General features: G+C 40.3%; 2 protein-coding genes across 4 annotated transcripts in view; both read right to left on the minus strand.

Moving 5' to 3' along the window:
- Positions 1-7,024, minus strand: part of APH1B (aph-1B gamma-secretase subunit) — a 111,438-nt gene extending 104,414 nt beyond the window's left edge. The window contains exons 1-4 of one of the 2 annotated variants that reach the window (XM_075133005.1): positions 6,692-7,024; positions 5,138-5,308; positions 2,983-3,056; positions 1,499-1,621 (exon numbers count right to left, since the gene is read on the minus strand). In XM_075133005.1, coding sequence (XP_074989106.1) covers positions 1,499-1,621; positions 2,983-3,056; positions 5,138-5,308; positions 6,692-6,804 — 481 coding nt within the window. In that variant the 5' untranslated portion in view covers positions 6,805-7,024. The remainder of the gene's footprint in view (positions 1-1,498; positions 1,622-2,982; positions 3,057-5,137; positions 5,309-6,691) is intronic. The other variant, XM_048866643.2, reaches the window with a different exon arrangement.
- Positions 7,025-16,245: 9,221 nt separating this feature from the next.
- RAB8B (RAB8B, member RAS oncogene family) overlaps positions 16,246-25,508 on the minus strand; it is a 51,754-nt gene continuing 42,491 nt past the window's right edge. For both annotated transcript variants that reach the window (XM_048867997.2, XM_048867996.2), the window contains 3 exons: positions 24,542-24,607; positions 21,980-22,030; positions 16,246-20,494 (listed from right to left, as the gene is read on the minus strand). In XM_048867997.2, the coding sequence (XP_048723954.1) occupies positions 20,402-20,494; positions 21,980-22,030; positions 24,542-24,607 (210 nt within the window). In that variant the 3' untranslated portion in view covers positions 16,246-20,401. The remainder of the gene's footprint in view (positions 20,495-21,979; positions 22,031-24,541; positions 24,608-25,508) is intronic.

Here is a 25,508-nt window from a genome sequence, read left to right on the forward strand (position 1 = left end):
GCCTCTATGGACAACTGACACTTCTGTAACAGGGCTAGGAGTGATTCCTTTCCTGGCAACCATTGTAGACTCGGCTTTATGGTGGGGGGATCAAAAGCCATTTGGGAAAATAATAGATGAGTGAGTTAGTATTTCTGCAAAACAGAACAATATTTGACCCTAACAGAGGCAAGGACCTAGCCAAACCCAGTCAGTGCTGCAGTCAAACGACCCAATTTTTCCTACCAATTTTTAATGTATCCAGTTGAACTTGCACAAAGAATCTATTTCTCTCTACCAGCCACTACACCAGCAGAGAGAGTTTATTTTTCTCCACCAGAGCCTAGCAGCGAGCATATGTTTAAACAGTCTGGCCTAAAGTATGGTCCTTTCATTTTTATTTTATTTCAATTCCAGATGAAATGTCTACCTTACAGGAAGGCAAGTTTTAATGAATGTACACTGCTCGCGTCCACTAAAGAAAGAATCCCCTAATCAGTCTCTTTTGAAAACACCACCAGAGACCATGGATAACTTATCAAAGCATATACCCTTTCCAAAACATGACATTTTGGAAATATATCTTGCTCTTGTTCTATTCTTCTGCAGTAATTCAAAGTTGGTGTTTTCATATTACTAGGGGTATTATTTATGCAAGATCCTGGTGATCTGACTTCTATATCAACCATGAGATAAACACCCAAGGTGTCCAGCAAGCCTCATTCAGAAAAATGTATTTACCTTAGCTTTGCATTACCTAAAGAGATACTCTTTTTGCAATAATCAAGATCAGAATGACAAACATATCTGACTTCAAAGAAATATAAAATAAGAAAGAACAGTGCCAAAGCCCTAATTTGTGTTATAGTAGTTTCAGACTTTCATATGTGGGAGGAATACCGTTTAAGGAAAAGGCCAACAGTTACACAGTATACATAAATAAATACAAGTGATTTACATTCTTTATAATTTGATGTCATTGCAACCTCTAGTGTATTACACTTGAATGTCTCATTAAACAAACTTTCTTTGAAGTCAAGAAAGTAGCATATTTTTAAAAAGCCATAAAGTACACCAAAATTTAAATATTTACAACAGGCTTTAAGTTCCAGAAAAAAAATACACCTCCTATATAACAATATTGGATGTTTACCAATGTGAGATTGACTGACTTCCAACCAGTTGGTGGTTGGGACCCTGAATTTCTAGAGGCAAAACTAGTAAAATATTTCTTAAAAAGCTGAATTCTTAATTAATCCTGTGCTTCATGAGCCAAATATTAACATAACTGTTTAGAGAAAGTTACGTTTTCTCAAATGTATCCTAAGATATACACAAATATCTCACAGTACAGTTAAAGCCCTTATAATGGGTTAAATAAAGTTTTCCATGGGCCACTTATACAAGGAAATGTTAGGCGTTTTTCAGAAAAAAAATAACTGAATAAATTCAGTCTTCACTTGCCCCTCAGCCCCCATAACAATCATCAGGCCACACTCCCATGCACAGATTTACCTACCAGAAGCCACGAAGTACTGAGGAGAATCTCCATAAATACCCACTGTGCCTGGTCCCAAGGAGTCAGTCAGGATATTCACAAGAGAAAATATTCCACTCATGATCCCAAAACCCAGGCCAGACACTATACAAAGAAAACACACAAACACAGAAGAGACTAATTACAAGTCTTTAGAAATCCTCACATTACCTGCAGGTGGCAAGATTTTATAAGTGAAGTCATATTCAAAGACCAAAGAATTCTAAGGAATCTCTCCATTTCGTTCCTACATTCCATTTTTATTGGAAACCAATTAGTTCTAAGTATTCTTCTCCTCCTAAAGAATTTACATAGGACTTTACATCTTCAAAGTGCTTTACAAACATCAAGCAACACTCACAATTCTGCTGTGAAGTGAACAAATATAATTATCCCCATTGCCTCAAGATGGAAGTGGGAGAGAGCAGTTAAGTGATTTTTCAAAGACCATAGAGCGAATCCATGTCAGAGCTAGAATCAGAACTTGGGTATTATTGTCTCCTCTCAATTGATGGCAGTTTCATTAGAAGAGACAAGGACAAAATGGGCTTGGAGACTGAAGCGCCATCTCACCCCAAAAGGTAACAGGTAGGTTGCAAGGTCAAGGTTGAGATATGCTGGCTGCCTCACGTGGGCACTGACATTGCATCTACTATAGAACATCTCTTCTACAGAGAGATAACTTCATTTTTCAGAGCTGTTAACGTGTTATCTTTCACAAGTGCTAAATCCACATGATTTTTTAAAAAAGGATAATATATTTCTTTTTTGAAAACTATAGAGACTGAACTTCATCGAAAGATATATACAGAATTAACATAATGCTTCATGACAAAGTAGAATCATAGTTTTACTGCATCTCATATTTCAGCACAACCCTGGTCATCTTCACACAAATGACCTGAGCTCAAAAAAAAAAAAAAAAAAAAAAAAAGATCTTGAGAAACAGTGTGGTCTTGTAGATTAACCAGAGAACTGGGAATATGGAATTCCTGAATTCTAATACTCATTCTCACAGTAACTGCCTCTAGGATCTTGGGCAAGTTTTTTTTTTTACAAAAGTCAATTTTCCCATTTATGAAGTAGGGATGAAAATAATTACCTAACTCCTGGGGCATCTGTAAGAATTAATTAGCCAATGGTTGTAAAATGGCTGTGAATTTGAGAAAATAATTCTTAGCAATTGTAGTGCTTTCCATTAACAACTTTCTTTTGATGTTAATGATAAAATTATTTTGATACCTTTTGCCTTACGTAAACTGAACATCTATAAAGTATGTTTTTAAATGCCTGTTGGAGTCTACAAGACTTTGTGAAACAAATAAAAACGAGTAGCAAATAAACACACAGTCTGCTTGCAAAAGTTAACATTTTCTGTGACTATAATATTTTACAAATGATCTTTTTTTTCCTAACATGACTTTTTGGGGTACATGTTAAACAGTTTTGACTGCATTTCAGCTTACCATAGGACAACTGTCTGACAGAGATGGGTATGGTTTCCTCCTGGCTTATAGTCGTTAAGCCCTTATTAGCTTTTCTGAAATAAAGACAATATTTTTAAAAGTAATATTTTAATCTCCATACATTCTATTTTTCAACTTTGCTACTTCAAACTAGTCAGATCTTATTTTTAAACATCTAAATGAAACACGAAAGCCACTTAAATAATTATATGCAAAGGATGGGAGGAGGCTTTTCAAAGCAAAGGTCACCAGAATTTTTCAACATGGGCAAAACAACTTATTTTCTCATAGTCTCATTCTCAGAAATGGTTGAAATATTTTGGCTGAAATTTTTTCCAAAAAAATTCACCCTGTGGTCGACATCCAGCATGGACAATTTCAGACCATGTGGTTGAAGATGGGCAAAGTTATACACAACTGAAAACAGGATATTATAATAAGACGTGTTGGGCAGCCTTCATAATAGATGGTGCTACCAGCCCCACCTATAATATTTTAGTTCTGCGTAAACAGACCCAGGAAAACCTAAGCCAAACTTTTCGGCCTATTCAGTGGAATTTCTAATGGGGGGAGGGGGTCAGCTCTAACAGTTAGTATATCTTGGTCCTGATCCTGCAAAGACTTACTCATATGCTTAAGTTAAATAACTTAAATGGGATTGTTCACAGCGCATAAAGCTAAATATATGCTTAATTCTTTGCAGGATCAGTGCCCATGTCTGTACTCTTTTCAGGGACTCAAATGTTAAAACCTCAAATTAATGCCAAGTACCTTAAGAATCTTTGTCCAAGCAAAATTTAGTTTACTAATAAGAATCTGGAAAGATTTGTTAGAACTTGTTACAGGTTTTACACTAATTATTCTGATGCCAAGAACAAAAATAAAGATTTTCTTCTGGTTTACCTACCCTCATTCACTGGGCTTTGAAATAAAACTGCCTAAGCAGATACTTTGATTATTGTGCAAATATTTTTAGCCAACAACTAAATATTGTGAAGCCACTTGTAAAAGATGGATTTGATATCTGATTCTTTTGCAAAAATGGTAGCAGTGGAGAGTAACATTTGTGTCACGTGAAATGACACCACTTATATCATCATGTAATAATCACGAGTTGTGCATGCATTTCTTATTGAGGTCAGTGAGACAAGCTGTTGTTCTTGCAGTCAGCCATGTTCACTCAACTGCTGTTTCTACAGCATTCACAGGATGTAAATTATCATGATCTAAAATGCTACCATACGACACTATTAATCAGTTCCCCCAGTTTTCCAGCCTAATTTTGTATTCAGGCTTAGCTGGAATTTAAAGAAATAAAAACATTGTATTTTAAAACTTTTTCCTAGATGCTATATTTCTCAGACTTCATTTTGCTAAGGGATATAGGATCAAAGATTTAATCTGAGTTTTTAATAACTAAATTACTGATATAGCAGTGAGGAATCAGAAATTCTGGAAAACTCACAAGTGGGGGATGACAATAATTCACAAAAATGTCAAGATACAAGGCTGAAACACTGGAGTTTGTTTTAATTAACAATCAAGATTTTTTTATGGAGATCATTGACAGATGAGACCCAAGTTATTTATTTTTAAATTCTTTCTATACCCAAGGATAGTCTTATTATAGGACAGATAACACTCATACATTGATAAAAATAACAAACCCAACAGACAAATTAATCTTCAATCTGAAGATAGTACAACACTTTCAAATCTGATTTTCAAGTCACGTTTAGAAAGTTTTCTTTGTAACATAAGGACTTCAAACTTATTAAATCCCCAACTATGCAGAAACTGGTGAGGCCGTAAGAGGAGTGCTGACATACTACAGGCTACCTATTCAGTACGATCCTCGAAAGAGGAAGGGTACGTCTTCACAAGCAACGTTAAAACGCTGCTGTGGCAGCACTTTAACATGGCTATGTAGTTGCGGCACCAGTGCTGGGAGAGTGCTCTCCCAGAGCTGTAAAAAAACCACCCCCACCGGGGGAGCAGCTCCCAGCGCTGGTGCACTGTCTACACTGCCACTTTACAGCACTGAAACTTGCAGCGCTCAGGGGGGTGTTTTTTCACACCCCTAAGCGAGAAAGTCGCAGCACTATAAGTGGCAGTGTAGACAAGGCCTAAGAGACACCAGAAACATTTAACTTACTTTAACAGTTTGTAATAGGCAAATCGGAAGACTTCCTGGAGCAGGACAGAGAACACCACTCCAAAGATGAGCAAATTTCTCTTTACTGATGCACTATTGCTCCCACCAATCTGCACTGCAATGAACCATACAAGGGAAGAAAGCAGCAACGAGACCAGCCAGAAGAAACCTCTAGAGTTAAAAAAAAGGAAGGGGAAGCAGGGAAGAGAGGAGACAATCCATCATTCATACTATTCAATTACCAAAAAAAATAAATAAAAAGATTCCATAGCTTGTGTATTTAAATCTCTAATAAGGGACTCCTCAGTGCAGCGGATGCATTGACAAGGGAGACCTGTCTTGAAGTGGGTGACAAAGTAAACATACCCTCCCACAGACCCCATTTACCATGCTAATAAATTATTTGAAAAACTAATTTTAAAAACAGCTTAGACTAACAGTTTTACCCCCAATGTAGACAGAGCATACTGTGATTAAAATGGTTTCAGAAAACCATTTGAGAGCCTTGACTATACAAGGAAACTGAACTGTTGCAGGAAGTGGACTGACCACTCTCAATCATGCTGCCTGAGACAACAGTGAAAAGGTTTTGACTGGGCTATGTTATTTTCCATAGGAGTAATAAGGGCACTGCTGCAAAAAACTATTTTTGCTAACATCTATTTCCTACCAGAGCCAAGGCACTTGGGAATGGCTCCTAGACATGGTTTTAACCCTGATCTTTGGGAGCAAATTCTTGGTAGCATAGGGTTGTCATCATTGCTATGTGGTCTATAGCACCCAGTTGTGATTCACCCAACTTAGAATCACAACTGTCTGGACACGGCCCCCCTCCAATCCTTATTCTCCAGTGATACCCCTACTCCTGTTGTCTGCTTCATATCAACATCACTAAGGGCTATCACTGGAGAATGTGATCCTTTAATAAGGGTTAGTCCTCTAGTGCTCTCCAAGGCTGGAGTGGGGGCTAGGGTCCCCCACATGTGCCACTAAACCCAACTTCCTGAAGTGCGGGGCTCATACCTTAGTACTAGGATGGTGTTCCCCACACCCCTAACTTCCCCCTAACTGGGGTGTGTGTCAGACCTTTGTGGGGGAGGGGAGAGGTCCTGCTGTTTTACAGAGACGCAACCTCTCTCCGGCTTTAGTGGATCAGGAGGCTGATACACTCAGGTGCGATCTGAGGTCACAACGTCAAATACAGTCTAGGTCTGGGGGTTTCTCCCGCCGGGAGGTGGGATTCGTGCCACAGGGTGGGGTCAGGGGGCTTCTACCATCAACAGCAGAGGGCGGGCAGCCCCCGGGCTGAGGACAGTCTCGGGGTATCTCCTGTCGGGGTGGCGGAGAGAGAGGGGCTGACGCCCGAGGCAGGAGGACTAGGGGTTCCTCCTGTCAAGGCGGGGAAAGGGGCTGACGCCCGTGGGGGCGGGGAGAGCTAGGGGCCTCCCCACCTGCCGCTGCCCAGGCGCTATGTCACTGCCGAGCGGCCTCAGGAGGCCCCAGGCAGCTGTCGCTCCCCTCCCCCCAGGCCCGGCCCGGCCCGGCCCGGCTCACCCAGCGATGAGGAAGACAAGGCGCAGCGGTTCGGCGGCGATGGTGCAGACGCACAAAGCCAGCGCCGGCCCGAAGGCGATGAGGCTGCACCCAATGAACACTGCCGCGGTCATGGCTGAGGAGCCTGGACACGCCCCCAGGCCAAAGCCACCGCTGCTGCTGCCCCTTGGTGGGCTGGAGCCCGACCCAGGGCTTCGGCCTCGCGCGGGCGCCACCCCGTCTCCCCCCCGCGCACACTCTGGCGGAGGGAACAGCTGAGCCCTGGCGCCCACGCAGGGAACCGGCTCACTGGCTGGGGTGTGGCTCCTCAGAGCAGCGCATTCTCCCCTCCCCCCCCCCGCAAGGCCACAGGACCACAGCCCTCGTGGTGGGACCAGGGCTGGCAGGGGGAGGTGGGAGACGTGCACGTGGGGCGGGCTCAGGGTGAGCCTGAGGACTTCATAGAATCATAGAATATGAGGGTTGGAAGGGACCCCAGAAGGTCATCTAGTCCAACCCCCTGCTCGAAGCAGGACCAATTCCCAGTTAAATCATCCCAGCCAGGGCTTTGTCAAGCCTGACCTTAAAAACCTCTAAGGAAGGAGATTCTACCACCTCCCTAGGTAACGCATTCCAGTGTTTCACCACCCTCTTAGTGAAAAAGTTTTTCCTAATATCCAATCTAAACCTCCCCCACTGCAACTTGAGACCATTACTCCTCATTCCGTCATCTGCTACCATTGAGAACAGTCTAGAGCCATCCTCTTTGGAACCCCCTTTCAGGTAGTTGAAAGCAGCTATCAAATCCCCCCTCATTCTTCTCTTCTGCAGGCTAAACAATCCCAGCTCCCTCAGCCTCTCCTCATCACTCATGTGTTCCAGACCCCTAATCATTTTTGTTGCCCTCTAGCTGTGTCATAGGAGTCAGGCTGGAGGAGGGCTGGGCTAGCCCTTTCCAGCACAGTCCTCACTACTGCTGGCTTGAGGTGATGTATGCTTAGCACCAGCTCCTTCAATAGTCCCTTGACAGTAGGAGCCACCACAACCCCCTGGGTCCCCATCAAGCTGCTGGCTATAAAGCCTACAGGGCCAGTGCACTACATCCTAAAGACAGACAGTGTTTTTGCTTACTAGGTAAGATGATCACTAGGTTATGAAGTGATAGTGAGCAACTAGCTCAAGAAAAGAACTCCCCTACATTCGTCCAAAAATCCTAGCCTTCACCTAAGAACTCATGCTAACACAGCTATACAGGAAGGGAAGGGCTGGACATATGTTGCCTGGAAAAAAAAAAAAGATAAGTAACTTAAGGAACTGGAAACATTCTTGATTATAATGAAATATGCTAAATATACCTGTCATGCAGCTTAAAAAAGGAGATCCTGAATTAAATAAGAAAAACTGGAAGTTCAGTTTGGGAAGCAGAAGGTAATTTTTCCCCTCTATTTAGTCACATGGATGAACTTGTCACCATAAAAACTCCAGTCGAGACAAACACATAGCTGAAGTCTTCTTAGAGAAGCCCCTGAAAATTTATAAGAGTTTAATGAATGTAGCACTTATGAAAGGTGCCTTCTTATTTATTCCAAGATGAGGTAGTGAATAGGCAGCAATAGAGGCCCTTCCACACTGCTACAGAGTGCCAAGACTAAGTTAGAGGGGCCACTTAATTTAAACCCTGTCTAAAGTGGTCATGTTTTCCTACACAGATGAGCTCCAGCTGACCTAACTTCAACATTATTTGAATTTGAGGGATTATTTCCCCTGTATAAGGCTTCAGGGATCCTAGTGGTCATTTTGTAATGTGCATACTCCACTCCTCTGCAGATAGGCCACGGAATAGCCAGATTCAGAAAGAGTACAAGAAAAGAGTTTAAAAATCAAATGGAGGAAGTCAACAGCCATTACTGAGTGTTCACAGAACTCCTTTACATTCAGCTGGAAGGTGATATCTTCATGCAGAATTACAGGAGAGAATATAATACTGTAGATTCAAGAGCAGAATTTACAAGTCAGCTCCTTCCTCTATTGGCAGAAAGATAAATAAAAGAGAAAATTTTAACTGACCAGAGTAGTGGATTACATCCCACTGAAAGCCATATGCTCAACAAATCTATAGAACTAGTTTCATAAAGAGCAAGCTAGAAAAGAATGGTTTCAGAGTAACAGCCGTGTTAGTCTGTATTCGCAAAAAGGAGCTGTAGCTCACGAAAGCTCATGCTCAAATAAATTGGTTAGTCTCTAAGGTGCCACAAGTACTCCTTTTCTTCTTTCTAGAAAAGAATGGTACATTTTAATGCAACTGGGATTCACTAAGTTATTACATAAGCATGTTGTTGTAATTCTACATTTATTATGCTTGGAGAAGGTCCTATATGGGTACAAAGAAAAGGAGTACTAGGGGCACTTTAGAGACTAACCAATTTATTTGAGCATAAGCTTTCGTGAGCTACAGCTCACTTGATTAAGTGAGCTGTCGCTCACGAAAGCTTATGATGGAATAAATTGGTTAGTCTCTAAAGTGCCCCTAGTACTCCTCTTCTTTTTGCAAATACAGACTAACACGGCTGCTACTCTGAAACCTGTCATTATATGGGTACAGTCATCTCTGGCAACTTAACACGGATATGCCCTCCATTGAGAATATGCAAAAAAAATTTTGAGAAAGAAAAAATTAATATGTAGTGTATCATAGTAGACGGTTGAAAAGTAAACGCTATGTAGAGTATACAGCAGTAACTTTTAGTGGTTGCGATTCCATGTTCCTTCACCAACCTTTACCTCGGCTAGTAGATAAACACCTTTATTCAAACTGGTCTTGTAAAAGAGCTCCATTTATTTTTGTCGTGTCTTGATGATAATTTTTTAAACACTATTTATACCATAATGAATAAGTGTCACCACTGTATACAAGATCCCTAAGAAGTATTTTAGAGTTTTTAAACCACAGTGGCAAACTAAATAAAAGGGCTTTACAAAAAGTTTCTGATTATAAAAACTGAAGAGTTTTCACATAAGCAGTTACCTTGTGCAGTAATGACGTTTCTTCGAGATGTGTCCCCCTATGGGTGCTCCACAGTTGGTGTGTCTGTGTCCCTGCACTGCTGATTGGTCACAGTCTGTACCGACCGTGCATGCACTGTTCCCGCCTGTCATGAGGCTAGCCAGCACCCACAGGCAATCCCTCCTTAGTTCCTTCTCTACCCCAGAGTCAACTACTAGAATTCTGAAGTAAAGGGAGGAGGGTGGGTCCTGGAGCACCTATAGGGACACATCTCAAAGAACCATTGTCACTGCACAAGCTGAGTAACTTCTTTTTCTTTTAATAGCGTCCCTATGGGTGCATCCCGGTAGGTGACTCCTGAGCAGTGCCCACCACTGGAGGCTGGGGCTTCAGAGTCAAGTCTGTTATAGATGATCGCACCAACTCCGAATCTGCATCTGCAGCCAAGTCCCTGAGGATGGCATAACGGTCTGGAAAGGTATGGGCAGATGACCAGGTAGCCACTCTGCAGATTTCAGATATAGGGATACCCTTGGAGAAGGTGATGGAAGAGAAGACCAATCTCGTAGAGTGAATATGTATTGAAGATGGGGGTGCTACATTATGCATCTGGCAACAGAGCTTGATACAGTTTGATACCCATTTGGAGAGCCTTTGAGTTGAAACTGCTATTCCTTTTGATTTATCTGCAATGGAGAGGAAGAGAGTGAGATTTTCTGAAAGCTCTTGTTCTGTACAAATAGAAGGTCAAGGCTCTCCTCCCCCTGAGTGTATGGAGGATGGCTTCCCTGTTATCCTGATGAGGTTTAGGATAAAAGGTCAGAAGTTGAATAAGTGGATTTATATGAAAAGCGGAAGTCACCTTGGAAGTGAACTTCAGAAGTGGTCTAAAAAAGCGATCTTGTTGGAGAAGTTTCAGAGTAACAGCTGTGTTAGTCTGTATTCGCAAAGAGAAAAGGAGTACTTGTGGCACCTTAGAGACTAACCAATTTATTTGAGCATAAGCTTTCGTGAGCTACAGCTCACTTCATCGGATGCATACTGTGGAAAGTGTAGAAGATCTTTTTATACACAAAGCATGAAGAAATACCTCCTCCCACCCCACTCTCCTGCTGGTAATAGCTTATCTAAAGTAAGGAGAGTGATCACTTTAGATAAGCTATTACCAGCAGGAGAGAGGGGTGGGAGGAGGTATTTCTTCATGCTTTATGTGTATAAAAAGATCTTCTACACTTTCCACAGTATGCATCCGATGAAGTGAGCTGTAGCTCACGAAAGCTTATGCTCAAATAAATTGGTTAGTCTCTAAGGTGCCACAAGTCCTCCTTTTCTTGTTGGAGAAGAGCACAGTGAAGTAGGGGAATGTGCCCTCAGAGCTATCATCTCCCGTATCCTTCTTGCTGAGATAATGGCAATCAGGAATGCTGTCTTTATGGAAAAGTGAGTGTGACGGTGGACCCCCTAAGGCTTTATGGAAATATGCTTATATATGAATGAATGAATGACATAACTGGAATAGGTTTTATGCTACATATGCCATGTAACATCTCTGTAAAGGTTATGATCTACTGAATTTATTCATCCTATTTGTATGCATGTGTCATTATTGTATTCGAAGTCATGAATATTGCTGTATATATGTTTGATTTTAAATAGCCTTAGTAATTTAAAAGTGCCTTAAAAATGCCTTAGTAAGGCATTTAGTCAGCTTCTTTAGAAAGGAATTTGCAAGTTAAGTGCCCAGTCAAGAAGCACTTAACCGACAATGGATCTTGAAAGGCTTCAACCCACATAGCTGAGTATCCTACCTGCTGGTGGAAGGTTGAAAGTGCTGCTAAGTGAACCTTTACTGAGCTGATAGTTCAGGAGCATCGGTAGTGTGGCTGCATTCAGGTTGATGCCTTTGGGCTGACACCAGATTTGATCTCTCTTCCATTTTTGTAGGTAGGTACAAGTAGCTCCTTTCCTACTGTGTAACAACACCTCCTGTACCACTTCAAAGCATAATATCTTTGTGTGTTGGAAACATGAAGGAGCCAGATATTTGAGTTGCAGAATTTGCAGGTTGGAATGGAGAGTGCACCCCTCATTCTGTGATAGCAGGTACTGAGTGATTGGGAGAGTTATCGCTGGACAGTGTTAGCTGTGACAGGTAAGGGTACCACATCTGCCTGGGCCAGGTAGGAGCAAATCAGGATGATGTTTGTTTTTCATTCTTTTCACTTTCAACAGGACTTAAAGAATTAGAGGGAATGGGGGAAAGAAATGTAAAGACGACCCCTGTCCCATTGAGGAGGAAGAGGAGGAGGAGTGTCCCCCATGGAGTGTTGTCCAATCCCTGGTCTGGAGCAGCAGTACCAAGGACATTTCTTGTTCTGATAAGTAGCAACCAAGTCTCCTGTCAGTGTCCCCCATTGCTGGAATGTCATGTAGGACAAATCACATTTATATCCCATTCATGGTCGAATGGTAACTTTGGGTTGAGGTTGTCCACTGTCATGTTGCATACTCCTGGCAGGTAGGTGCTGATATTAAGGTAGTGTGGGAAATGCACCAGTTCCATAACTTTAGTGCTTCCATGCACAGGGAATGAGATCTGGTGCCTCCCTGGTTTATGTAATACGTGCAGGCCACACTGTCAGATATGACTTTCGTGTGCATGTCTGATCAGTGGGGTGGGAAAAGAACACATGCGTTTGACTGCTCTGAGTTTGAGCAGGTTGATGTGAAGGCATGTCTTGGATAGCAAACATTTGTCTTCACTGGGAGACCATTGAGATGCACACCCCATCCTATGAGGGATGCATTGGTGGCAAGAGTAACAATGAGGGAGGCTGAACAAATGGGATTCACTGATCTTTCCACCAGTCCAAGGATTGCTTGACTGCAATATAATGTGTTTATGCTGTCTCTGTTTGGCCTGCAAACTAAACAACCAGGCTTGGAGGCATCTCATGTGTAGTCTGGCACGAGCTGTGACTGATGTGCCCGGGGCCATATGCTGCAAGAGCTGGAGCAAGTGTCTGGCCAAAATTTGGGGGCTGATTGTATTGTCTCCAACAGCGTGGAGAGGCTGAGGAACCTGTGATGTGGGAACAGCACCTTCGCCTGGATGGAGCGGAGGTTGGCTCCTATTAATTCTAGTCTTTGTTCCAGTGTTAGTCAATTTTGTGCATTGATTTGTTGACCCAGATTCAGTGTAGCCTGGGTGACTTGCTGGCCTTTGGTGAAAGAACATGCCCCAAGAAGGCAGTCGTCCAGGTAAGGCTAAATCATGATGGCCTCAGAGCATAAGGGGGCTGCCACTACTGAGAGAACCCTGGTGGCTGATGAGAGGCCAAAAAGGGAGTACTCTGTACTGATAGTGGTCTTGGTCTAGCGTGAATCTGAAGCAATGTCTGAGACCCAGTATGATGGAAATTTGGAGGTTTTGAAGGTCGAGGGCCGAAAACCAATCTCCTTTCTCTAATGCTGGAATAATCATTGATAGGGTGACCATCCTGAACTTGTGTGCCTTGATATATCTGCTGAGTACTCCGAGGTCCAGTATGGGTCTCCAACCTCCTTTTTTCTTTGGTATTAGAAAGTAATGAGAGTAGAAGCCTTTGTCTCTTAAGATGTCTGGGCACAGGCTCTATGGCTCCTACGCTGAGGAGATGGTTTACCTCCTGACGTAGCAGACTTTCATAAGAAGGGTCCCTGAAGAGGAACAGGGAAGAGTGTTTGGGAGGAGGGAGGGGAAGAGAAATGGATGATGTATCCATCCTGGATGATCTCCAGCACCCACTTGTCAGAGGTTATCCATTTCCAGGTGCTGCGGAATGGGGTAAGACCGTCTCTGAAGGGATGGGTGGGGTTTTCCAGCACAAGACGGCAAGAAGAATGTTCTACAGGCACCTGACCAACCCATCAAAAAACAAAACATTTTGAGGTGGAGGGCTGAGAGGAAGTTGGCTGAGATCCTGACTGCTTTCATCTGGGGAACCTAGGCTTCTTCCTCTGTGGCTCGAAAGATCTCTGTGACAAGAAGGGAGATGTGTATTGTGATGAGTGGGGCTTGAACGGTGGCTGAGGGCTGTACTTTCTTTTGTAGGCAGGAGTATAGACTTTGAGGGATCGAAGAGTTTCCCTACAGCCCTTCAACGTGTGAAAGGATGTGTCAGTCTTCTCAGCAAATAACTTCGTCCCTTCAAAAGGAAGGTCTTCCACTGTAATTTGGACCTCTTTAGGGAAGCTGGATAAATGAAGCCCATCTCATCTCTGCGGCTATGGAAATCAAGCATGCCACCACGTCAGCTGCATCTAGTGTGGACTGAAGGGATGTTTTAGCCACCAGTTGTCCCTTGTTGACTAAGGCCTTGAATTGATCCTTGTGAGAATCAGGCATTTGCTCAATAAAGGTGCCGTAGGTACTGATGGAGCCGGACAACATTTTGGCTCCATTAGGGCTCACTACAGGCACTAACAGATCTTTTATTAGAGGCCTTGTGTGAGTGGTTTGTCTTTCTGGCTCTCCTCCCTTTGAAGTAGAGGATTGTGGTGAGAGTTCCTGCTGGGACTCCGGCAGTTGAAGGCCTGACTCTGAGTAGGATTTTGAGTCCCAGTGCTCTGTCTTTCCTAGATCTAGGCTTCAGTTGCTGATGCAAGCCCAACTTTTATGGAATGTACTCTCCCAGGCAGCAAACACACTGCGAGTGTCCATCAGTCAATGGGATAGATTCCTTGCAACTGAGACACTTTTTGAAGCAGAGCATACCCTTGTCCGGGGTGGGGGGTCACCCACAACAGGGTTGGTGGAAGACAAGCCCTTTCTTTTTCCCAGGCACAGCCCAATAAAAATACAAATGAAGTAACAAAGAAAAAGCTTCAAGGGAAGCTAAAATTAGCTAGTCTAAAAAAAAAAAAAGAGTCACTCCACAGACAGCTAGAACTCTGTCTCTAGCCAGGGGCGGTTCAGAAGGAACTAAGGAGGGATTGTCTGTGTACACTGGCTAGCCTCATGGCAGGCAGGGAGCAGCGCCTGCACAGGCAGGACAAACTGCTACCAAAGGTCTCTGATCAGCAGCATGGGGATGCAGACACCTACAGTGGAGCATCCATAGGGACACTACTTGAAGAAGTCATCTTTTTTGGGACAGATGAGGCACTAAAGTGAAACTAAATTTTACCCAAATAAAGATGAGAATTACACAAATTTTAATAAAAGCACCATTTTCTTTAAAAGGATAAAGTTTCTATTGGAAACTGAGGGAAGAGACTAGAATAACTGAATATATACAAAATAAGATGCTGTTGTAGGGGGAAAATGAATTTATTATTATATCTCCAAGACTTGAGACAAAAGGCTTAATTATCAGATGCGCTGAGCATCAAAAACCAATTCAAATCAGGAGCTGCAAGTTATCAGCACATCTAAAAACCTGGCCCTAAGTGTGCAGTTCTCTAACCGGTCTTTAGGTGATTCACAGAAAGCAATAGCGTGAATGAGCAATGGGAAGGTGGTGTCCATGACAGGAGCGCTTACGAAGTAGTTCTCAGAATGAAGAAGTTGGATATCTTCTTGTGTTACGCTATGTCAAAGGACATGTAGAAGGAAGATTTTAAGCAACTGTTAGGCACTAGTTGCATTCAATGGTAAAGATGTAGTTGTGATATGTATTTGCACTGTGTCCAAGTGAGAATCCAACTGGGAGGCAGAAAAGGTAGATAAATAGGTATGTTATGATGCCATTGGCAGAATCTGAATTCAGTAGAGGTTTTAAGTTTGGAGACCAGAAGTAAGGGTGATGACTTCTGGGGAAGATATTTTTAAAATAAAGGATACTGATATTATAGAAAAAAGTGTTAAGATAAGATGTCTTTTGTTTGTTCAATCTTTTCCCAACTAGTCCCTGTTTAAAATTACAAGTGCACTGCTTAGATACGTGTGACAAAGTGAACAGTATTAATTGCCAAGTTCAGTACTGCTAGTAATACAATTGTTAGCAATTACTTTTGTCAGACACCTTAATACTCTTTCAGCATTTGAATTAGCCTGGGTAGTCCTAGTATTTGCTGGGTCAGTCAATTGTATGTGCCTCAGATTGCCAAAGTCTGCTGAAGAATGAAAGACTTTTCTCCCCCTCACATAAGCTTATTTAATCACAAATGTTAGAGATTGACTAGATGGCCCAATACTGTCCACTTCTTCCCCACCCCACTTGTCTCTCTGGTAATGCAGGATTGCACCCCACTTTACATTTACTAGTGTTTGTCTAGTCTTGCTTTCAACATATGCTTTGGGAGAGTATTCCCACTCCCTAACACATATCTTTAAGTTACTCAAGTGTTCCCTCCTAGTAATCACCTTAAAACTTCCCCTTGTTCTGATGCAGAAGGAATTAGAATAGGGATAGAAGTTCTTGAAGAAGCTACTCCAAAAAAGAGTCAATTTCAGAAGCAAGCAGGCTAAACAAAACCTCAGGCATGAATTAAATTGGACCCTCTCCAACGTAATCATGTGTTAGAATAGAGTGGAAATACAACTTGCATAAGATTGATTACACGGAGTTACTTCATAGAAGAAACTGAATATTTTTCATTATGTAATTTTATTTGAGATGCACATTGTTGTAAAAAAAGTTCACATGGAATAATAAAACCATTCTTTTTTAACACCGTATCAGTACACAATTAATGATTAAGTTTACAAGTTAACATGACAAGTCCACTTTATCTGCAGGATTTTCACATTACGCCTTTGGAGCAGAGATAAAATGTGCTTAAACACACATATGGTAGAACAATTCTATTTGAAAATTAAGCATTTTCTTTAGGGCCATGCTTTTTAGTCTGAATTTAGTAACTGTATATTGCATTAAAATAATTGTAATCCCAAGGAAAAGTGTCATTTGCAAAATATATGTTTATAAGGCCATAGGAATGCACTAACATGTTTAAATTCACTGGTAACAAAGAAAAAGTGGGAAGTCCTGCCTTTACATGGCATTTTGAAGTACAAGGTATATTAAGAGTAGAGTAATGTGGCACAAGCAGCTCGGGCGCAGTAGAGGGAAGGAGCCAATATGTGCAAACAGCTTGTCCTTAAACTTTTACCTGGCAAATTTAACTTGATTATGTAATCAGATGACCGATGCATTTCCACAAATTAGCAACACATTTATGCACTTTACATGCTATTGGTATGTCTTCCAAATTGTTACCCATCAAGAGTTCACAGAAAAAAAAAATGTATTTCAAAAATACACCCCGCCCCCTCCACTTTTGGCTTGTGAAAATAATGGACTTGATTTCACTCGACAAACAAAAGACTAAAAGAGGAAATGCACTTGTGACAGGAAATACCTCATTTATAAAACTGCACTTTTCAAAAACCTTGACTAGTACTGTAGAAATCCCCACATTCAATAAAGGTAAAATTGCATTACATTTAATATGTGGTTTCGAAGTTTTAACATTAAACAAACTTCAAGAGATTTAATAACTAAACCTAAATCAAGTATTCTATGTCTACTCAACAAGAACTAAGCATTTTATGTGCATGGTTTGCTGATCACAGGATTGAAAGCTATAGCAAAAGAAGCATTGAGACCATATATTTTCAGGTTTTATTTTCTCACCATTTAGAAAAAAACAGAACACACTGCACAAACTGGGAGGGAAGGCAAGAGTTGTGGGGAGGAAACCCCTCACTTGACAGCAAGTAGGTTCTAGTCCTAATAAAACCCAAAGAAATGCCTGTGTTTCCTTAAAGACTAATGGAGGTCTTTAGAGCCAGGCAGGCTGCACATTTTCTGCTTTGTATAATGAATAATAGTTGGATCACCTTTGTTTTAATGGATATTAGAATGTTAGTTAGCTGAGGTATAGTCAGAGTCTTTCAAAAATTAAGATTATAGTCTTGAGTAAATTATAACAAAAAAAGACTGCACAAAACATTCATACTGGTATTAGAAAAACCTGAAGCATCCAGCAACTGATGCTCAGACATAAGTTATTATTTGTCTGCTTGCCTAAAGCAAAATATAGCTAGAAAAAGTTCCCAGTGAAACATAATCAGCTGATTTACATGCTCAAATACAGCACATTTTTCAATGTCTGACAACAGACTGTACGAGTAAAGAGGTCTATGTTGACCATTATCAAAAGTTAATATACTGATAAAGTGCGGCCCCTCAACCACTTAATACTGCTGAAAAAAAAAATAAAATGTTTTACCTTATCCATAAGACCATAATGTTTTCACATGAAACTGGAATTTTTCAGTTTCAGCAGGGGACAGAAAAAATTATCTGTCACTAACTCCTTCTACAAATAGAGAAAGATGAGCATTATACGAACATTAAGCAAAGTGAAATATTTACTGCATCATTTTATCATGCATAAAGTGAATTTCCTATGGTCTTACCTCAAATTTATGTACAGTTTAGCATAGCTAAATGTAAGAAAATAGCAAGGATTTTTTCTTTTTAATACAACAGAGCAGATACCCCAATTTGCTGCTGCGTCAAGAAGCACTTTATAGACTCTCACTTACAGGCTCTTTCAAAAGGAAGTTCATGGAGACTAATCTTGTTTGTACACAGAACCAAACAGAAGGAAGACAGAGGAAATGCAACATAAGCAAAGCATTCCGTAAAAGTTACCAACCACAGAACATGTCAGTTTTGGTTTGCAGACAACTCCGAGATAAAAATCTGTGTGTTACAACACCAAAATAAGTCAGAGGTAAATTACTGAAAATTAACAACATTCATAACTGAAGTCATAACAGTTGCTGTATAGAAAGCATGTTGTTACCATACAGAAAACTTAACTGCATTAGCCTGTCCCAGAAAAATTTGAAGTGTAGGCCAGAGCAGCTAGGGTTGTTTTTGTTTTGAACATTTTTGCTAACTCAAAACTTTTGCTGTGCCTTCTAGTTCAGTAAGAATAGGAGATTGTGATTCACAATCTAATTACCAGGATCACTTTAATTATAATTAAGTAGCGGTGTGGGGAGAATGTGTAGAAAGCCACTTAAACTTTGGAGGAACCAGATGAAGTTTCTCAAGTCTGTTCAGGACACTAATCAAAGTCCTTTTTGGATTCACTGCTGATGGTCCACTGAATTAGTTTCAAAATATTTGAGACAGACCCCCAAGATGACAAATTCAATATCAGACATCCCAAACTGAAGCAGAGTGAAACATTAACATATTAAACAGCGGATTGGTTGTTACCACAAAGTTAACAAAGCAGACATGTCAGAAAAGTTAGCAGTTTGTCAACAAGCCAATCCATCTGCACCTTATAACCAAAGTGGTGGACTCTGTTAAGTTTGTAGTTAAAGCTAACAATCGTCAAAGTTTGGCACAACAAACTAAAGCACCAGTTTTAATCATTCATGGAGAAAGATCTGTGAAAAACAAGCAAGTGATAAAATACATAAACTAGCTTGCAGGTGTTCAGAGGAGTTAGAAAGGCAATTAAGTTTCAACTTGGCTTCTAGCAGTCTAAATCACTGTTCCAGTTTCTGATGATTAACTTCTATAATTGCCTGTGCAGACTGAAGGCTTTACACATTCAGTATCAGCTGCATAATATTGCATTATAAGCCGTGGTGTGCCATTTTCTTTTATGGGGGGGCTTAACAACTATAGTGACTACACAGGAAGCTAGTCTGTGCATGCCTTTGCCGTCAAGGGTCAAGGTTTAGAGGTGTGACACGAATATCCTCAGCTTTGCTGTAAGTCACCCGTAGGAGCTGCAGTTAACTCTTCATACATTGGAGAACAGAATCCAGGAGTTTTGAATACCCTCATTCAGCTTAGCTACCACAAGTCACTTAAGTGATAGCTAGGATGCCCACCTGTGCTATGTTGAAGATTTCAACTCAAGTGTCATCAGAAACCAGAATAAAAATAAAAAAGATGAGTTGGGCTAACAGGAGAAAACTAGGTGAAAAATGAATGACCACTGGGGGGTCATTCACATGCGTTAAGAGTGCACTCAACAAATGAGATAAGAACTACGTCTATTTAGAAGACAACTCTGCTCTAAAAAGATTCTCTTAAGTTTGGTAAAAACCAATAGAAAAGAAATATCCTACATTCAGAATAGAAGATGCAGTAGCTTCTGTATGAACGGATTTGTGCATTTGTGAGAAAAACTGACTAAAAACCTATACAAGTTCTTATATGCCAATTTGTTTTAATAAGCCCCATTACCTTAAACACATCCATATAGCAGACATGTTCACATGTGTAGAGCAAAGATTACTGGAGATGTGATTTAATCTATTCTTTCTGGCTTTTTAAAATAAATTTGTAAAATAAATTTGTAAAAGAATGCACAAATCTGTTAAAGAACTTACAGGACAATAAACTGTGCAAATACAAGTGTTAGATTGTGCAGTAACAGGCAATAAAAGGCTAATATGGATGTGCAAAGTTAAAAGAAATGTAGCAGCTTTTGCAACAGGCATTAAAACAGAAAGTAATGAAGAAAATTAAGTCCTGCATTTGTGTCTCCACTTCATTGCTTCCACATTTGAGAAAAAGGAGCCTGACAGGTCAATGGGCTTAGTGAGCAAAATCCACTTGATATTTTGTTTAACGCAGTCAACGTTCATTGAAGCTCTCAGCAGCAGCTTGGTGGTATTATTTCTGAGGCTTTGTGACCCCTGTGCTTTCAAAGAAGCAGAAAAGGTTTTTCTAAGTGTGCTGCAGTCTATCATTAGAAGTTCATCAAAGTAGCGTGCATCGAAAGAAGCTGCTCTTCTTCGATCGATTTTCAGTTATTTTCACCGGCCCACCAGCCCCTGGTGAACTGTTGTCGTTCTGCAAAAACAAAACTATGTTATGAATGGAGAAAAGCAGCCTTAGCACTCCCCCTTTTCCTTCACTCCTCAGCCTCCAAAGCATAAGTGAAATATTGGCATCAACTGTTTTTTGTAAGCAGAGGGGCAGTTTTATTGGGTAACTGACAATTAATCTCTTGGGAACTGGATAGTTTGGAAACTCAAATTACCACATTAATAATGCACCCATATGAAAATCCCAGCCTGAAAGAACAGCCAATTGAGTTGCTAGGACAGTTTAGTGTGGCAAGGACCATCTTTATGATTTATGTGAAGCCTGCAGTACAGTTTTAGGACTTTTGAAATCTAAGTGTTCACTTAGTGTTCTAAGATTTATAAATATAAACTCAACAAGTACTATGCACCTCTTAGCAGGAAATGGTTGTTTAATGGTGGGAAAGAGATCCCATATGTATAATCTGTACAAAAGATGTAGACTGCTCAGGGATCCATGGAATTTAGCACACTAAAACATTATTTGTTCTTCTGAAGTTGTTTAACAAGCAAAGATATTGGAGGAACAAAGTTTGCAAAAATGGTTTGCATAACATTAATAGCACTGGCATAGCTAAATTATTGTCCACTGATAAGTGACAAAATACTGAAAATTGAAATCAAGTAGTTTACCTAGAAGGCTTGTGCCAATGTCCTTTTTTAGAAATAGGTAATGATGACTGATCATTGTTCTATGTATTCTGCCACTCCCATGCACAGAGGGCCCATACAGTAAGAGGATCTTACTGATCATGTAAATTTAGGGTCAATTCCCAAGCCTCTCGTGTTCAAGAGTCATTAAAGCAAACCATAGCTGAAACTTTAAGGTTAAACATTTTCCATGTTAAATACCTCATTGTGAAACGCATGTAGCTTTGCAAAGTTTCTTTTAACAAAGGTTTTCAGGCATGATATCTGCCTGAAGGTGTTTATTATTTTTTTGAAAGTGAGCAAAAGAGGGTCAGCTACTTTTGAGTATGAGAAGGAAATTTAACACTTCCTGAAAGGGGGAGGGGGGAGAGGGGAAATGCTATTTGTAAGAATAGCGCCATAGTAGAAACTTGTGCACATGCAGTATATTTTGCACAGTCCCCTAGTCTGAGCGAAAGAGTGAAAAGTAAAGTAAAATAGAGACTGCTATAATGAATGCACACAAGGGGGCAGAGTGGAACCTTAACTCTGGTATTTCTCATTTACAGAAAGTTTCTGTGCAGCTTTGATGTTCTCTACATAGTTTTGTAGAGAATTTAATCACAAGTGCTGAACAGTAAGAGCAGCATTGCCTGCCTTCACTTGTAAATCGCAAGTCTATGCAGAGTGATTCTTTTGCCAGTCACAAAGCTTCTGGTTAGATTACTGTAAAAACAGTGGGTTTTCCTAGAAGTATAAAACTGAAGTGTTTTAACACTGTCCTTGTAACAGCCTGCACCATGCACAGAGGTTCATGTATTGTGAAGCGAAAGGTACAAACCATTTTTCTGTTGAGTTTTGTCATTATATCCCGTGCAAGTGTGAAGAATGCCTGAAACCAAGGAGAAGGGAACATTAGAGACAAATGGTCTAATCTGGACAAATGGAGACAAATTGAATGGTCTTACATGTTTAGTAACCATGGTCTACAAAATATGCAATATTAAAAATTACATCAAAGGCACTAAGTGTGCAATGGATACTTTCTCATATGGCAATAGTCATGCTTTATAATCTGGTGTTTAGGTCAGCATCCTTCACCCCATCTTCTGCTGTTGAGCAGCCCTTCTACTGAGGCAGTTCACTGCTGTACATTAGACTGCTTTTCAAAGACTCAGGGCCAGAGTCCGAATTCAAACATGCAGCACGTGTATCAAGTTGTGTGCTGTGGTTAGAATCTAGCCTTTCAGGAGCACCATTCAAGGTGGAAAAGCTCAAGAGTTAGCTTGTAACAGAAAATTCAAAAGCTCCATTTCCTTTTGTCCCTGCCAATACTTTGCACATAGGTTCCCAGCCAACCCACCTACTCCCACAGCCAAAAAACACTTTGGCTTGTTTGTGCCATGCTCTGTTTGACAGTTGGGCTAATCAGATAGGGATACAAGTTGAGTGATGGCCAGAGTTTATTTTTTAAGGCAACTAAAATCCTCAATTCTCAGGGACCAAAAGGAAAGTGGAATTTCAGATGAAGGCTTAGAACTGGAGACAAAGTTCTCAAGGGAAAGAATGGGAGTGAGTATGTGTCAGGGGGCTGAGGACGGGAAAGCATGCATTTACAAAGGAGAAAAAATGACAACAGCACAAACTGAGTTCCATACATGATTCACTTATTAACAGAATTAAGTGTTAACTTCTAGAAGTTAAGTGGCTGGAAAGAAGATTCAAGATTTACACATTACATTTGAGTCTGACATGCCTATTACAGGTCTTTATAAAATAAAGAGGAGAGGAAAACATGAAAATTCTACAAGTTAGCCAGGCAGCTAGCTTGGAGCTCTGGCTTTTGGTGCCAATGTATCCCCTGCATTTAATTATGAAGGGTAGGAATAATGCTTAAGTGTCAGGAGCATCCTGCAATTTCATCAGCAAAAAATACCAGAGTGAGTGAACACCTGGAATAAGGGACATGCTTTTATCTAAAGTCCACTCCTTATTATCCACTATTAATATTAACATTATTCATTTTCACAATTCTGAAGACCACTACAAACAGAAAAGCATTGGTATAGAGATAACCTTAAATAGGTCAAATGCTATCCCTGATGCAGGACAATGAAAACAGAAATCCATTCTAGCTATGAACTATATAATGTGCCACACACTTCTCAATTTACAAAATTACTTTAGTGGTATCGTATATCAGTTGAGCTATTTTTTAAAATGCACATGTTAATTTCCACAATTTCAAGTTCATAATTGTGAACTTAATGCTTATTGAAGCCTCAAAAACAAGAGAGTGTACCCTCCCTTTTATATATTCTTTGGAAAGCTTTTAGAACGCAGCGGCCTCCAGAAGAAAGCCTTTACCAGCTGTCTTGCCTCTTATGCTATTTTTTTTACCTTCAACCAGTATTAGTTTTTAAGAACACTCTAAAAAAAAAGAAAGATTGCTATAGGTCATGACTGGTGTCTAGTCATTAAAAGATCTGTACATTTAAGCCATCTTGAATGAACTGATAGCTTAATCCTCCCTAAAGAAAGCACCAAAGTAACTGCTCTTGGAGTCCTTACTATTTTCTTCTTTTAGGTCATTTTAAGATAACTTATTTTGTGTGGGTATATATAAACACTGTTTGTGTGGGATTCTCTGGCAATTCAGCATCGACAGTCTCAAGCTTCATTTCCTTATCCTCTTCCAGTAAAGGTCTGAGCAATCAGTGACGGTGTGGTCCACTCAGTGAGTTCAACTCATAACTCTATTTGCAGCAAAATATATAGTTGTCCAATAGGATGGCAATCATAATTTAAAAGCAGGAAAAAATTATAGCAAGTGAAGCTATATAGACAGCCTGACTTACTCTGAGCTACTCTTTCAACTTAGTGAGCAGACCATCTGCTAGCCAAGATATATTTGGTCCTCTTGGCGAATGACAGGGAGAAACTGAATATATACAGCGTGTATCCAGTAGCAATATGAAATCTATCTCTAGAAAGAGAAAATACTAGTGTACTGTGGTAGCACCTAGAGTCCAGAACCCTACTGTGCTAGGCACTGGATAAACATAGAAGTCTGTTCCAAAAGCAGGCACAATTTAAGTATCTAGACACCTTTTAGTTACTAGTAAGTGCACCACGATACTATCTGCAACATTAATAAAAAGTCACTATTAACATCCATCTACAAATGTAGAAATATTAGCAGAAGACATCTGGTGTTTTGGATGCTACAAGGACATACTCAAATAAAGCAAAATTGACAGCACATGAAGACATAAGAGCAAAGTGGTCAATACCACATTATGCATCAGGTCCGAAAAGTTGTTAATTAGAAATCACATTGCAAGCAACACTATGTAACAGTATTTAAGTTTTAAGACAACAAAAAACGTAATTCCAATCTTACCTCTTCCACATTTATGCTGGATTTTGCACTTGTCTCTAGAAACTTGATTCCATAATCTATTGCTAACTGGAAGACAGGTTTTTAAAAGTTTTGGTATTTATAAATTAAGTTTGCAAAGTGACAAGTCATTATGTCAGCTAATAATGGAGCGGTGGCTCCACTAAGGGTGTAACCAAGTTGATATAATAATCCCAAATGTACTTTCTTTGCACTGGAAAAATGTTAACATTACGCTTTTACTGAAGAGTTGTATAGCATTTAATGAAGGACTAAATCAACAATTGCTATAGAAGCTTGAATGGTTCCTACAGAAATTGAGAGAATAGCTTAAGGGTTTTCTGAACTGTGGACCAGACCCTCTGCTGGTGTAAACTGATGTAGCTACACTGAATTGTATCCCCACCACAGAATATTACCAGAGGCAGATCCTGATGTAAATCTTGTCTATTCTGTAGCTTTTTTAAATTATTGTATGCAAATCACTCAAGTTCTATAGGACTTTTCCTATGGATACCAAAAGTTTAATTAAGAAAAAAAGTCTTAATAGTAGTCTAAGACATTCATATGCAGGTGTAGATAATCCTACCAGTTACCCGCTAGCCAGTATCATAATACTTGAAATTATAGTATATACAACCCATGTGTGCAGCCCTACTTCAGGATCCTTAGAAAGTGTCCCAGAATGTTAAAACCACTAACTTTACCCTTAATACGGCTATTTTAACATATTCGTAATTCGCCATTGCAAAAAACAGTGATTCAGAGAATGATCAACCACAATGCACTCAAATGACATCCTGATTATTCTCCCTTTTAGGTTCCCTCAAAAGGGAAGAATTGTGTTATCATAGGGAAGGCCAACATTTAGAACATCTCACTGGAGAGGAGTATTGAAGCTCAATTGGATTCCATATATTAAGTACCATCTTAAAAAAAGATTGACATCCTATGATGTGTAGAAGGTTCT

Source organism: Caretta caretta, chromosome 10 (genome assembly GCF_965140235.1).
Source record: "Caretta caretta isolate rCarCar2 chromosome 10, rCarCar1.hap1, whole genome shotgun sequence".
In the NCBI taxonomy this organism is placed as follows: Eukaryota; Metazoa; Chordata; order Testudines; family Cheloniidae; genus Caretta; species Caretta caretta.